This window comes from Rhinoraja longicauda, chromosome 4 (assembly GCF_053455715.1).
Source record: "Rhinoraja longicauda isolate Sanriku21f chromosome 4, sRhiLon1.1, whole genome shotgun sequence".
In the NCBI taxonomy this organism is placed as follows: Eukaryota; Metazoa; Chordata; class Chondrichthyes; order Rajiformes; family Arhynchobatidae; genus Rhinoraja; species Rhinoraja longicauda.
Window position 1 is genome coordinate 78,119,208 of NC_135956.1, and position 15,328 is coordinate 78,134,535.

The 15,328-nt window shown below is 36.5% G+C and overlaps 1 protein-coding gene across 1 annotated transcript in view; it reads right to left on the reverse strand.

Annotated features, from left to right (window-relative positions):
• The window catches only part of eya1 (EYA transcriptional coactivator and phosphatase 1), a 130,119-nt gene extending 116,722 nt beyond the window's left edge, over positions 1–13,397 (reverse strand). Inside the window, exons 1-3 of the mRNA XM_078398712.1 lie at positions 13,202–13,397; positions 4,660–4,713; positions 2,314–2,441 (exon numbers count right to left, since the gene is read on the reverse strand). Of these exons, the coding sequence (XP_078254838.1) occupies positions 2,314–2,437 (124 nt within the window). The 5' untranslated portion in view covers positions 2,438–2,441; positions 4,660–4,713; positions 13,202–13,397. The remainder of the gene's footprint in view (positions 1–2,313; positions 2,442–4,659; positions 4,714–13,201) is intronic.
• Positions 13,398–15,328: the final 1,931 nt, after the last annotated feature.

Here is a 15,328-nt window from a genome sequence, read left to right on the forward strand (position 1 = left end):
GAATGGGTGACATTTCGAGTCGGGACACTTCTACAGACCGAGAGTCTCCCTCTTCCCTGACCCTCAGTCTGAAGAAGAGTCTTGACCTGAAATGTCACCTATTCCTTCTCTCCAGAAATGCTGCCTGTCCAGCATTTTTTGTCTATCTTCAGACAATCTCCACGTCTGGCACACAGCCTTGCCCCTATCTTGTACCTACAATTTCTTGATCATCTATACTCCACCATAAATTCAACCAAAATATTTCATCTTTAACATTCAATACAACTTATTTGCCCTTTTCTTGTAATTATATTCTTTCCTTTCTCCTTTGAAGACTCATTATTGGGATCCAATTCTACAATTACCATTTGCTTTCCAGTACATTGTTAATTTAACTGCTACAACTCGTATTAGTCTAGACGTTTGGTGTCTGCAGACTACTGTAGCACAAGCATCATAGGGCTCTAAGCCCACCCTCATCATGTGCAAAATGTTCACTGTATTGCTGTTAAAGTTTGGAGCTAAATTTTCAAGCTCATAAATGGAGTGGATGCTAAACATACATACATCTCTGGAACATCCAGATAAAAGGGACACATAACTATTGGTGTCAGACACCCATTTATTGAATATAGTTCCACCTCCAAAACCATAATCCCATCCAAACTCATCTCCAAATACGTGGACACAGGAGTCAGCATCCCTCTCTGCCACTGGCTCCTCTATTTTGTGACCCATAGATCACAATCAGTGAGGATAAGGGACAAAACAAACCTGCACAATAATACTCTAACACTGGTGTCCTGCAAGGACGCATTCTCAGTCCCTCACCATACTCCCTGTACAGATGACTGTGCGGCCAAATTCTGCTCTAACTCCATCTTTAAGTTTGCAGATGACACCACTGTAATGGGCCGGATTTTGAACAATGATGAGATGGTGTACAGGAAGGAGATAGAGCGCTTAGACAACAACTTCTCTCTCAATGTCAGTAAGATGAAAGAGCTAGTTATTGACTTCAGGAAGCATGATGAAGTACATGTCCCAATCAGCACCAATGAAGCAGAAGTTGAAATGGTTGGCTGTTTCAAGCACCTCGGTTTCTAAATATCACCAATCCGTTCTGGACTAATCACATTGGCGCTATGGCCCCAAAAAAGCACAACAATATCTCTACTTCCACAGAGAATGAACAAAGTTAGTCAAGTTTCCAACAACTTAACTTTTGTTTGCTTGCTATAAAATTTAATCAGATTATCCTATACACGAATACAATGAAGCCACAAGTAGAAACAAGAACTGCAGACCTGGTTTACAAAAAAAAAGACACAAAGTATTGGACCAACTTAGCAGGTCAGGCAACATCTCTGGAGAACATGGATGGGTGACATTTCAAGTCAGGACCCTTCTTCAGACTGATTGTGGTGGTGGGGGGAGGGGGGGGAGAAAGCTGGTGGGGGGAGGGGGGGCAGGACAAAGCCTGGCAAGCACTAGGTGGAAACAGGTGAGGCAGGGTTTGGGTCTCACAAACAACATGAATTCTGTAAAATATTTCTCCATCATCCAACTATTCAAAGATACATGCCACACAACCAGCTTGTGAGATAGAATGTCAGTGGAGTAAGATAAACAAAATTATAACTGCAAGTAAGGAATACAATAAGATTATTCAGCAGCATTAAATCTATTGAGAACAGAAATAACATAGTAAGCACTTAGTGCAGTTGAGAGTTTTGTCTCATCAAGGTACGACACCTTTTTATTATTTTAACCCTGTGATCAGAGAGTAGACTACTTCCTATTCTCAATCACTAATGTCATCTCCTGTTTTTACTTTACCATGTTGGGAAGATTGTCACATCATGCTTTCTTGGCAGATACTCAATCTCACATTGTGATAACATTTCTGCTGGTCATGTTGCATATTTTCTCACCTGTGTTTTAAAATTTCTAAAATATAATTCTTGGAAGTGTCTAGTTAATATAGAAAATAAGAACAAGAAACGTTTTTTTTAAAATCAATTTGGCGTATTCAGTATGGATACATTTTACATAAAAGTACACTGAAATTCTCACTTCTAACTTTGCTTTTATCTCCCTGCCAAATGAAGGATCAGATAATGCATTTCTTTCATCAGATGATTTTTCCCCCATATCCAAGAGCCTAATCAAAGGGCACTTGGATGAAAGTAAACAATATTTTCAAAGGTCACTAAGTCACAAATTGCATGTTAATACAATGTGCTTGAAAGGAAACATAAAATGAATTAATGTATGATATCCAAAGCTGTTTCGTTCCAAATCATCTCAAACCTAATTGAACCCACTCACCTTCTGTGCCATTTGGGGTCATGGAATTATTATTAATGCAGGAGTTGTCAAGTTTTGGACCATTGGGAGACTCACTACTTCCACTGATTCGACCTTGTGGACTTGCTAGATCCTGCATTTCCATAGACCTATAAGTAAGAAATAGTTCTTGTTTGTCTGTGAATCTCAGATGTTGTTAAATTATATATTCCAATTGGGCCCAAAGCATTGCCAAAATTTAGTTAATAAATAAAAGTTCCCTTATTTTATTATCTACATACTGGCTTATCTACATAAGTATAACAATTCTCATATTAGGGAAAAAAAATCAGCTAACAATTTTTTCTCAGAGATCTTAAAGAATATAGGAATTATTTAATCCAGAATAAAGTCATTTTATACAGAGTTATGAATGCTTTCCAACCTTCCTGGAAATCTGTATCTTTATTTTAGAGCAGGATTTTATTCTTCCTAAAACCCCCCAAATAATGATAAATGTAAGTCACACAAGAGATTTCCAAACGTACTCATCTGAAAAATTATCATTTTTGTTTACTCACAGAACAATCAGGTTTCAATAGCCATATTTCCCCTATTCTCACACTACTTAAAAGGCTAGCAATCAAACTGCATTCTTGACCAATATTGAAATCTGCAACCTTCACCCCTACTGAAATCTGCACGTGTATTTTCAGGAGCAGGACTTTTAGCTTTGTAGCCTTAGATCCTTCATTTGCTGCTGATCCAAGCCTTGCCCGTTCTTCAGTTCGCCAGTCATCACTATTAGGGTCGTCATGGAGACTCCGTATTCAAGCGTTGACGACCTTTTACTTTACCTGCAGGACAGGCTGGCAACAGCCGCTCATGGGTTCCCTCGAACAACCTTGTTTTCAACATTGAACTTCATTTCAGGTAACTAACAGCCCCCCAACCCGTGTTATTTTACCACTCCCTCCAGGCCACCAATGTTCTCTATTCCACTGTTCACATTCTCAATCCCGCCCTTCTTGTTACCTGGATTCTTCATCCTCCCTTATCTGGTTCCATCTGCTCAACAACCCTACCTTAACTGATTCCACATCACCCGAAGATAGACAAAAAAAGCTGGAGTAACTCGACGGGACTGGCAGCATATCTGGAGAGAAGGAATTCCTTCTCTCCAGAGATGTTGCCTGTCCCACTGAGTTACTCCAGCTTTTTGTGTGTATCTTTGGTTTATACCAACATCTGCAGTTCCTTCCTCCACATCACCCACCAGCCTCTGTTACTACCATCCTCGCCCCACCTCAGTTCCACCTGGCTAATTTTTCTTTAAAATCTTTTAATTTTTTTTAAATCCACTTTCCACCTTCTCTCTCCCTACCTGGTTTCACTTAGCACCCCCCCCTCCAATCTGATTCCATTCATTGCCCACCAGCTCCCTTCTCATCGCTCCCTCTCACTAGAATGTATTGGCTTCCCTCTTCACTTCATCCTGCTCTTAGTTCGGGAGTGCGGAGGCTGAGGAGAAACCCAATATAAGTATATCAAATTATAGCTAGGATAGATATATTAATTTTAGTAATGGTGCTGAGAAACCAATCTTCACTCAAATTATAAATACCCCGTTTATGAAGCAAGATTTCAGGATCATCATCCAGAAAGAGAAAATATTTAAAACTGATCACAATTGCGATGTGTGCAGGGTTTTACAAACCCAATGGTCTATTTAAAATGGGAGGGGAATAGTGGGCTATCAAATGTCATTCCCTCCATCAAAATATCAAAAAAAGCATTGTTGCAATAAAGTTGGATGAGGTTTGCTGTTTTTCTTGCATTACAAATACTGCACTTCAAAAGTAGTTCACTAGCTACAAAATGTTTTGGAATTCTTTGAGATCAAGTGTAACACAAAATAATTCTGTGCTTTGCAGAAACTAAAGGCGCAATAAATAACAGAGGCACTAATATTAACTAATTAAAATGTTATTTCATCATCTAAAACATCTTAGAAACATTTCTAACTTGCACAAGATAAGACTTCTAAAATCACAGGATTGCATCTCACACCAATTCCAAATTAAAGAGAACAAAAAAGTAACAAAATAGACTTGATTATGAGTATTCTGAGCTCTACCCAGAAATATTTATTCAGCCAAACTGCATAATTATCAATAGAAAAATAAGCATCAACTGTTTGTACACAAAACTGTTTTACTATTCTACATTAACACTAATAAATGTGAAATACTGATACAATTTTGTATTCGCTGACAGAATATATTCTTGAAAGCATTCTTCATCCTTGCACTTTAAAAAAAATGCAAGAGCAAGTAAAGACAATGCATAAACATAGCACACATAGTAAAATTTCAGCAAAGCTCTTACCTGGAACCTGGAGGATCTGAAACATCGGAATCGGGTTGAGCCTTTTTTTTTCACCTGCCAGCAAAGAACAAAATAACTCCTTGTTACTCAAGTGTCACGGCTCAGCATGTTTCCGAACAATAGGCTTCAACTTGAAAAGAGCATTCTTTCCCTTTATCAGGAAGGAAGAGAGACATGGTAACAGAGAGTCATATTGTCTTTCCGTTGATCTTTGCTGGTGTTTCCTCCTACAGTTTTTTTTCCCTCCTCCTTCTCGTATCAGGAAAGCAGCCAAGTGATGGGAAGGTGATTCACCACAGGGCAAGACAACTGTTAACAAGATTAATCACCCTGCACCCCACCCCACCCCCTCCCTACACTATTCACCCCACAAATCAACATGCAGTATGTTTAACCAAGGTAGGCAAGAAAAACTGACAGTGGTTGGAAACTAGACTTGTTGAACAAATGCAACTGAAGCATTACACCTCCAGCATCTTTAGATCTTTCATCTTCCAGTCATAAAATGAAATATAGCCTTGTCTCTCCTGTCATCTATCATGCTGGCTATTTTACCCAACTCAGCAGATGCACTTTTGCTATAGTTCAGAACACAGCCACTAAACTTTACAGTTTTGCTAAATGTAAATAAACCAAACAGATTTAATAGCTCTTTTGAACCCATCACCATGGAATATTAGATATCAGAAGATACTCACAGTTGAATTTGTTAACATTGTATTTCTAAAGTAATTTGGGTAATGATTATAGATTCTTATAATGCCACAGAACTTATGAATATTTAATAAAAAATTAATGTAAGCAACACCAATATAATGATTTAGTAGTGTATTTCTTACACTTTATTAAAGTGCTATGGAAATCACCAACAAATTGTTTATCTTCTATTCTTCATACCAGAATCTAAATTCCATGTTAAAATACAAGTATGGAAAATAGTTCAGATGAAACTGTTTTGTTGGTATTTTATTTTAAACCAATCAAAAGAAACTTAGAATTGTTTGGCAGAAAAATCCATCTGTTTACAAGTCTTAGTCAGGTATATAACAAAAACAATGACAGGGTAAGGATTCCAAGTTCCTTCACGGAAATATTTGAAGTAAAGCCTCGAGGAATTTTCATTTCCATATATTTCAGAATCATAGCATTAATAAGATAAATTAATCATAGATTAAATCATAGATTTAACAAGATAGTTCTGTGCAATATATTCAAACAATAGTAATCTTATTACTTGCATCCATTTAAATCTTAACATTTTTGTTTTTATATTTCCTATTCAATTCAAATCTCATTTTATGTAGTAAAATGTAGAATTGGTTATTGTAAGTTTTACAGTGTTCCTTAAATGGAATCACAACTGGCTCAGGTCCTACTTGCGGCACCTTTCATAATTTAACTTAAAAATCCCGTTAATTGAAGACTGAGTAAGTGGAAGGTGGAACATCGATGAGCGAGAACTCAGTAGATGGATTCAGAATTGATAGGAAGGGATAGGTTAAAAATCTGAAATTATTTTTAGTTTAGTTTCGAGACACAGCATGAAAACAGGCCCTTCAGCCCAAAGAGTTTGCACCGACCAACAATCACCTAAACGCTAGTTCAATCCTACGCACTAGGGACAATTTACAGAAGTCAATTAACGTAGAACCCACATGTCTTTGGAATGTGGGAGGAAATCGGAGCACTCGGTGAAAACACACGCGGCCACAGGGAGTACAAACTCTGTACGGGCAGCACCCACAGTCAAGATCAAACTCGGGACTCTGGAGCTACAAGGGAGCAACTCTACCGCTGCACCACTGTGCCGCCCTGATGAGCATATTTTAAAACAGTGGAACAACAAGTCATTAGAAACTAACACAGCAATATACCATGGAGCATACAAACTTTCACAAATCTGTAGTTGGTTTATCACCCAACTGCTTATTGTGTTGAGCTCTAAAGGGCAGACGTGAATTACAAATGCAAAAAAGTTACATATTTTTGAAATAATTGAATAATGGTAAAAGTTGATAATTATAATTCAATTTAGCAATATTTAGCTGCCAATACACATTTCATCAAATCACACTAAACTCGACAGAGTAAAGTTGGAATAATGTTTTGAAGAGTTCACCAATTGACCAAAGGAGGCTATTCCGTATTAAAAACTGTGCCATGGATACAGGTCTGAATAATTTTCAATCTGCAAATTAACGGCACATAACAATTTTGTAATTTTGAAGATTTCAACAGCTGTTTAATAAATAAAAGGCATCCGGAAGAGATGGGGATGTGCATTTATCATAATTCTGATCAACAATAAATTATACCCTAAATTGCAACCTATTGACAAAAGATTTGTCATCTAATATAAATCAACTATGAGTGATATATAGTGATAAGGAGCACAGAATTGTTGAGGAAAGACTGTACAATTTGGAAATAGTTGCAAAATTATTCTTAGTTTATTTTAATGAATCCTGGAAATACAGCCCTCTCCCCAACCAGATGAACACAAACATGCGAATGAGAAGTAAGAGTTGGTCATTTAGCCCCTCTAGTCAGTTCTGCCATTTGCTATAAACATGACTGATCTGACTAATACGCGATCTGACATGTGTAGGAAAGAACTGCAGATGCTGGTTTAAACCAAAGATAGACATAAAAAGCTGATTTTTGTGACTAATACTTCAACTCTGCATTCCAACCTAACTAGAGCAATCATTCACTCCCTTGCTTTATCAAGAATTTATCTACGCATCTTAAAAATACTTCTTCTACCACCACCATTTGAGGAAGAGAGCTCTGAAAACTTGCAACACTCAGAAAAACACTTATATCAGATAATCTGCTAAGGAGACTAAGGTCCTTTGGAGACTAATGTCCTTTGGAGTGCAGGGGACACTCCTAAGGACCTTCTACAAGACGGTGGTTCTATGAAGTGGTCTGCTGGAGCAGCAGCATCTCAGCGGCAGAAGGGAAGAGACTCGACAAGCTGGTCAGGAAGGCCAGCTCTGTCCTGGGTTGCCCCCTCGACTCAGTGCAGGTGGTGGGAGAGAGGAGGATGATGGCAAAGCTAACATCGCTGCTGGACAACGACTCCCACCCCATGCAGGACACTGTCACTGCACTGAGTAGCTCCTTCAGTGACAGACTCCTTCACCCCAAGTGCATGAAGGAGAGATATAGGAGGTCCTTCCTTCCCGCTAGTGAGACTGCACAACCTGCACTGCTCCCAGCAGACGAGTCAACAATAACAGCTAAGAACACACAGAAAACTGATGACAATTTATGTATCTTTTATTTATAATGAATGATTTCTTGCTCTCTTGCTATCCACTTTGCTGCTGTAACACTGTAAATTTCCCTGGTGTGGGACGAATAAACGAATATATTATATTATTATATTATACCGATATATATATATGAAAGGCTGGAGCGATTGGGCTTGTATACACTGGAATTTAGAAGGATGAGGGGGGATCTTATTGAAACATAAGATAATTAGGGGATTGGACAGATTAGAGGCAGATAACATGTTCCCAATGTTGGGGGAGTCCAGAACAAGGGGCCACAGTTTAAGAATAAGGGGTAGGCCATTTAGAACGGAGATGAGGAAGAACTTTTTCAGTCAGAGGGTGGTGAAGGTGTGGAATTCTCTGCCTCTGAAGGCAGTGGAGGCCAGTTCGTTGGATGCTTTCAAGAGAGAGCTGGATAGAGCTCTTAAGGATAGTGGAGTGAGGGGGTATGGGGAGAAGGCAGGAACGGGGTACTGATTGAGAGTGATCAGCCATGATCGCATTGAATGGCGGTGCTGGCTCGAAGGGCTGAATGGCCTACTCCTGCACCTATTGTCTATTGTCTATTATCACCTCACCTATATCTTAAATGGACAACCCTTAATTTTAACCATTGAACCCTAGTCCTAGATTCTCCCACAAAAAGAAACATCCTCTCCACATTTGCCTTGTCAAGACCATTTAGGATGTTATACATTTCAATCAGGTCCCTTCTAACTCTTCCAAACTGCCAGTAATAATACAAGCCTAACCTGTCTAACCTTTAATTCTGAAACAACCTGCCCCTTCGAGTTTATGTTGATTAAGAGATAATTTAGCCGGGTGCATCATAGGAAAAAAGTTTTGCAGTAACTCAACTAAGATTAGCTAATTCGCTTTAGCTACCAATAGTATATTGAAATCTGTTTATGATTTTAACGTAAAACTTAAGAAACTATGTTTTTACAATCTCAGAAACAAGTATAGTAATTGTTTACAATATATGTTCTAACTGTAACCCAATACATTTTTATAATGTTTGATATGAAAGTCACATATCAGATAAATCTGTTTTTATTTTTTGCATTTAACTATGGATCTTAAGGTGACTCAAGTATTTTGCCATGGACAATAACAATAAAAAGCTGTTAGCTACATTTTGTGACATCAGTGCTTCTGCAATAACAATACAAATTGACAACAGGCATGATAGCCCAGGTGAGCGGAATATTTCTGACTGTGAAGTACAAAGATCAATCCCCTGTTAAAAGTATAATGTCTTTAAAAAACAGCATTCAGCATCTTTGATGTGCATTTCAATTCAACCCAAAACCCAGCAAGCCTTTGATGTCCCTAGAACAAAGCCAGCAGAGATGAAGCATTAGAGTTCATTGAATTCAAAGTAACTCTTAAACATCCCTCTCTTGACTAATTTTTTAATTCTTAATTATACTCATTAGTTCAATTTCTGAATGTACTAACTTGTCAAAAGAAATGCATTTCTTTATTGAGCTGTAATAAAATCAGTATATAGTAGGGCTTCTTTGAACTGGAAATGTATAAAATAATTCCAGATGGTTTAACTTACAAAGACTAACAACCAACATAAACCTGACTTAGTAATTTTGATTGTTCATCATCATAATACATTAATCTTTTATTTATTTCGAATAGGGAATTATTTACTGTGTCGGTTTATTTATGAGTAGACCTGGATACTGACATGGCAATAATTTTATTCAAATGTTTCTTTGGAGCTTTGAATATTTTACAATTAAACATTTGCTTCAGTATTTGCTAGGATATTAATAACAGCAGCTTGCCTAGCAAAGGAAAATAATTCCAGAATGTGTAACATTAGCATGTGTAAACATTTAAAATATACTTGTACACCACAATATTATTACAAAATGTAAACTAAGTTGTAGACTTATTTTAACACTAGATTGGCGTTGATCTTGGCCAACGTGGTTACATTGTCATATTGATCAGGAGAGCAACATAATTATCTTTATGGCAACAGCATCAAATAAATGACTCAAAAAACAAAATATATATTATAATACAAGTCTTTTCTTCCAATTTTGTCATATTGTAACAGCTCGTACTCTTCTAATCATATTCACTTGTATGTGTTTAACATGACTTCTGTTTACTCTCTGAATAAGAAACCTTTACTGTCTAGGTAAGTTGACTGTTCACCTTTAACTTTCCATTGGCAAATTTGTCTTTCCTTCAAATGCAATTTATAACTGAATAATTGTAATGACTTAACAACAATAGTTTCATTCAAATAGTGGTTAAAGGAAAAGAAGCAAGCATGTAATAATATTTATAAATTAATCTTCCATCTGGTTTGCTTATTAAATATATACATCTCCAGGTTATAGATGCTTGATCGTTGATGTGCATCTCGCACATTGACTGTACTTGCCTCAATTTAACAAAAATATAACGTTAAAGTTTTAATCCTACTTTGAAAACATCAAAACCACATCAGTCTGGGGAAAGAAAAGCACCCCCACAAATAATCCAACTTTACGCAACAGGTTAGCAAAAATGTAAGATGAATCTGTCAGAGTGGTTAAAATGTGATTTGATATATTTTATAATTTAATTACACAATTATAAGCTTTCAAATGCTAATATGTCAAATGTTAAAGTTCATATATTCTTTAATATTTCAGTATTGAAAAGTTAGTCAGATATTTGTAACATGCAATTGGTTAATGTACCACAACTCTCTCTCATGGTTAATATTCTAACATAATATCTACATTCATGATTTTAGAAAGATTTCTCATTTTGTAAAAATAACAAAATTAATTTAAAAACAAATTACGCATTTTCTATAATCCTAGAAATGACATTTTACTGTAGAACTTAACACATTAAGTGAAATCAATAAAAGATTTCATATTCTCCCCTCCAAGAATCTCAAAAACCAATTGCAGACAAGAGGCAGAATAAACAGCATTTGTAAAATAAATTTAATTAGCACATTTACAATTACTTTAATTAATGTACAACTTTCCTTCAAATTGCAGTAAGCCGTAGATCCACACCCACAATTTGTTTCTTGTGTCCTGTTGAATCTACCATTCTGTTTCAGCCATCTTACTGAACTGCTACATTAAATTTGTTAATGCTGTGCTCTTCAACCCCAGAAATTATTTCCAGAAGGGAAACTCTTTGAGAGATGATCAAACAAGATTTGAGGTAGTCATTCTATCACATTTTCCCTACCGCAGAGTCAAGCAAAAATGAAAATGCATTCTTCACCGGCTCACCAGCTCACACTCTCAAAAAAAAAATCAACAAATAATTTCATTCTACCAGTAGAATACAAATTATAAACACAGGAAATCTAGAAGTTTTAAATAAAGGGAAACATAAATAGCTTCTGAATTTTGGTCACCTATTTAATTTCAATTTTCCAAATAATTAACTTCTATACCCTTTAAAATGTTCATATTATTAAGAGTTTCATTTTTGCTATTTCTTTTACAGAGCAAATATACAACCTATCATGATCAAAATTCGCCTTCAGTCTTTTAAGTTACAAAATAAATTATTGAAAAATATTGTTCAAAAATAATAATTAAGATCAAGAAATTAGAGCTAAACATAAACATCCACTTTTAAAAATCACTTTAAGTGGATTCTAAGGAATCCGCACAGAAGGAGTAAATTACTTTTAACCCCTGGCTGCAGTCAGGGCACCACAGGGTGCGAGCATCTCCACACATCCAGCTGCCAGTAATTTTTTTTGCTACAATTTCAAAGCATTTATTTCTTCCAAACCTGCTACTTAAGGATCTTGTATCTGTTTGTAAAAGTAATTTTACAGAAACTGATTTATACAAAAACTCACACTAGTCAACTCAAAAGAAGTGAAATAAATACCACAGATATTTTCCGTCTCTTAATGGAATCATGATTTCTAGCACTGCCACTAAAGCCGAGAAGCATCGAGCAAATGCTCCCAGACAGGACAGAAAGAGACTGGAGAAATAACTCGAACAAATTAACGTACAATAGTCATAATTATCTTGGAATTTAGGCATCATTTTAAAAAATGAAAAAGGCAACATTTCTAATATAACAATAGGACAAATAGTTTCCATTTGAAATCTTTCAGGGATATATCTGATGGAAATATCTATTTCCTTAACCTGCACCACCTTTATGTAAAAATTCCATTTATATGAGCCAAAAAAACATTAATATTTCCTCACATAACTGCACAAATATCATATCTATCTGAATTAGCTACTCTTACAATTCCACTTCCACTTCAAGGCAACAAATTTTGTATGGTTAGAAATGAATTCTCCCTCAAATGCTACGGCAATATACAACATTAACAGCTTGTGAAGGACTTCAAAGTTACTGTTCGATATACTCAGGCTAACAGTCTAAAATCAAATGACATTTTAGCCAGGGTAATAAAAATGTGACAGTAGTAAAGAATACTAATAATGATTTCTGACTAAAGTAAAGAACGTCTAATGGAAACGTAATACCTGAAGCATTCATTTTAATGTTTCCACACAGCAGACCATTTAAGAAAATCTACACCACACAAAAACAAACCTATTACCGTTGTTAAGTTTTATATGTAATAATTTTAAAGTATCTTCAGCATAATCAATAAACAATTGACGTTTGACTTGGTACACTCAGTTTACTCTGCTGACCTGTAGTGCAAAGAGTTGAACACTTTGCTGTTTTGCTCATTGTAAGCAAATTTTAATCTTTTTAGAGATAAAGCATTTCCCAGTTTGACAAATGGCACCAATTGTCCATACACTCAATTTGACCTATTTAATTTAACTATAAAGTACTAATCATGGATGAAAACAGCAAACATTCACTCTAAAGCAACTCACTTCATACGAATTCGCCCAAAATACTGTGTTCACCTGCTACAGGGCACGATTTAAATGGAGCAATTTTGGGTAGAAATGGGTGAAATGTAATTTTATTCAGGAATGGAATAACAGACTGTAATGTAAAATCATTCTTTCTATAACATGAATGTAATATTCTTCCATTTTAAGGATATATTCTGTGCGACATTCACTCTGTCCAGTAAATCATAAACGATAACTACAGGTTTGAAACGGTTACTATCTCTTTGGCTTTTGTTTACTAAAAGTTTCCAAGTGTGGCGAATGTAGGAAAAGTGCTTCTGATGCCTCAGCCTTAGAGAATTGAGTAATTTAGCAATCCAAATGCTCTTCCGTGAGATTTAATAGATGCAAACTTGTACTTACAGAACTTAATATTCTCCCTGAATTCTGTCGTATTCAATTCAAGTTTTGGAATTCAATCAACCGTCATCTCCGAGTATAATCCTTTTCCTGTTCAACACAAAAGTCTGCATTCAGTACACCAACTGTCCGAATTATAGGCAAATAACATAATAGTAGTTGTGGATCTTGAAGCAGAGCTGAGCGAGTGCAGTCCAGTCACCACTGCAACCTGAGTGGCGAACGTCTCCAAGTAGCTGCTTCACAACAAAAAAAAAGCCACTGTGCACTTTGACAGGAAGACTTAGAATCGGAAATGACACTTCGGAGTATGCAGCTACCAGCAAACTGAAGTACCAAACTCTCTTATGTGTCGCTAAGACACTGCTCTAAGCAATGTACCTCCCCCCCCCCCCCCCCCATTAAACAGCAGCAGATAATATCAGTGATCCATAGACAAAGAAACTGCAAAAAAACCTTCATCCGTCCTATTTGTTTGCTCAGTCTTGTGGTTCTGCCCAAGCTGCCTCGGGGCTTTCTGAGTTTTTTTTGTAATGCAAACCACAGCTTTTCCCCTGCATCCAGCCCCACGGGCTAAAACGCAACAATGAGAATCTACACTGTGTTGTACCAGTCCCCTTTAGTAGCTTAAATAAATTCATTATGTAAATGAGCAAGTCCACAGTCTCTGAACAGACAGCTGTGCGTCTGACCCAATTCAACAGGCAAGGGGCATACGTTTCGCTGGCATCCACTTTAATATTATCTAAAACCTGCTGGCAGTTCACACACCTAAAGCTCGCCCGAGTACAACACAAAATGAAAACAATCTGAGTGACCGCCCTCCCAGGTCTGCATATAAATAATTTCATTTTGAAATTACGCACTAAAAAAGAACTGAATGCATTTAACAATGAATTTTAGTTCCACGTGTGCTCTTTTTTAGGGCCGATGTTTCCGTAACTCTAAACCTTTTGGGTTCGACTGCATTATTGCGAATATTTTCAGTTTTGCGTTAAATAATTAAGGATTAAATTCTAGTTAAAGGTAGCTGGTGTGACATTTATTCTCTGTCATTTACGGAATTATGTCACTGAAATTAAAAAAAAATCATGGTACCTTACAAGGTTATTTTTCCTATATACCTGACATTAAAATGCAACTGTTAAAGAAATGAAATCAAAAGTATATCAAAATATAAATACAATCTGGTAGTTGCTTAAACACAGTTGCATAAAATAATACATTTCAAATGCATTTAATTAATAAATGTGTTGAGAATTTCATTGCTGTACTAGACTTTAATACTATTATTTTTATCCCTAATATATTTCACACCTCACATGTTAGTATCTTGGGAAGTACTTTTGGACGATCGTTTGCAATTTTTAAAATTGTGTTAAAATGATTTTGGATTCTCCTTCCAAATGAATGCCAACGCATTTAAGTACGCGCCCATTGTGTGGGATACTGAAGCAAATTCTGCGCAAAACCGTGGATTGTTCTTCTCGATGAACTTGCTTCGGTGGGATTGCACAGAGTGCGTGTCGCCGGCACAGATACAATGGATCTCTCTAGAGAGAGACTGAAAAAGTTGTCACGGATAATTTTGAAACTTAACAGACTTTTCCATTGGCTTTGCACGTCTCTGTGTAGGGCATATGAAATTAAATTTAGTGCTCGAGTAACTAAAAAAACGAACAGAAAATCACTTTGCACTGAGATCTGTCATTCTACCACTTCTTACCTTTTAGAAACCCCTACACCGCTAAGAGATCTGAAGCGGAAATATTGTCACACAATAGACCCAGTTCCTTTTAATGTTCCTTTCAACGCGACACCCGCCTCTTTGCGCTCGTTGAGTAAACACAGGGAAAATCCTAGAATTTAAACATGTTTTGTCAAAACTGCTTCATGTTGCATACACCTAAGATTTTGTTTTGGTTGTGTGCAGCCGAGGAACGCTGGGATTGTCACCAAGCCATATATGGCCAAACAGGTCAGACCAAAAATCCTGGAGGGCTTGTCTATCGAAATGACAATTAAAGGAAGCTCCGGTCTTCACTGGCACAGCGATTCGATTTTGCATTACGTTAACAGTTTAGTAATTTTGCTTTGATTATTGCACATTAATTTTTATCAAAAGCCTAC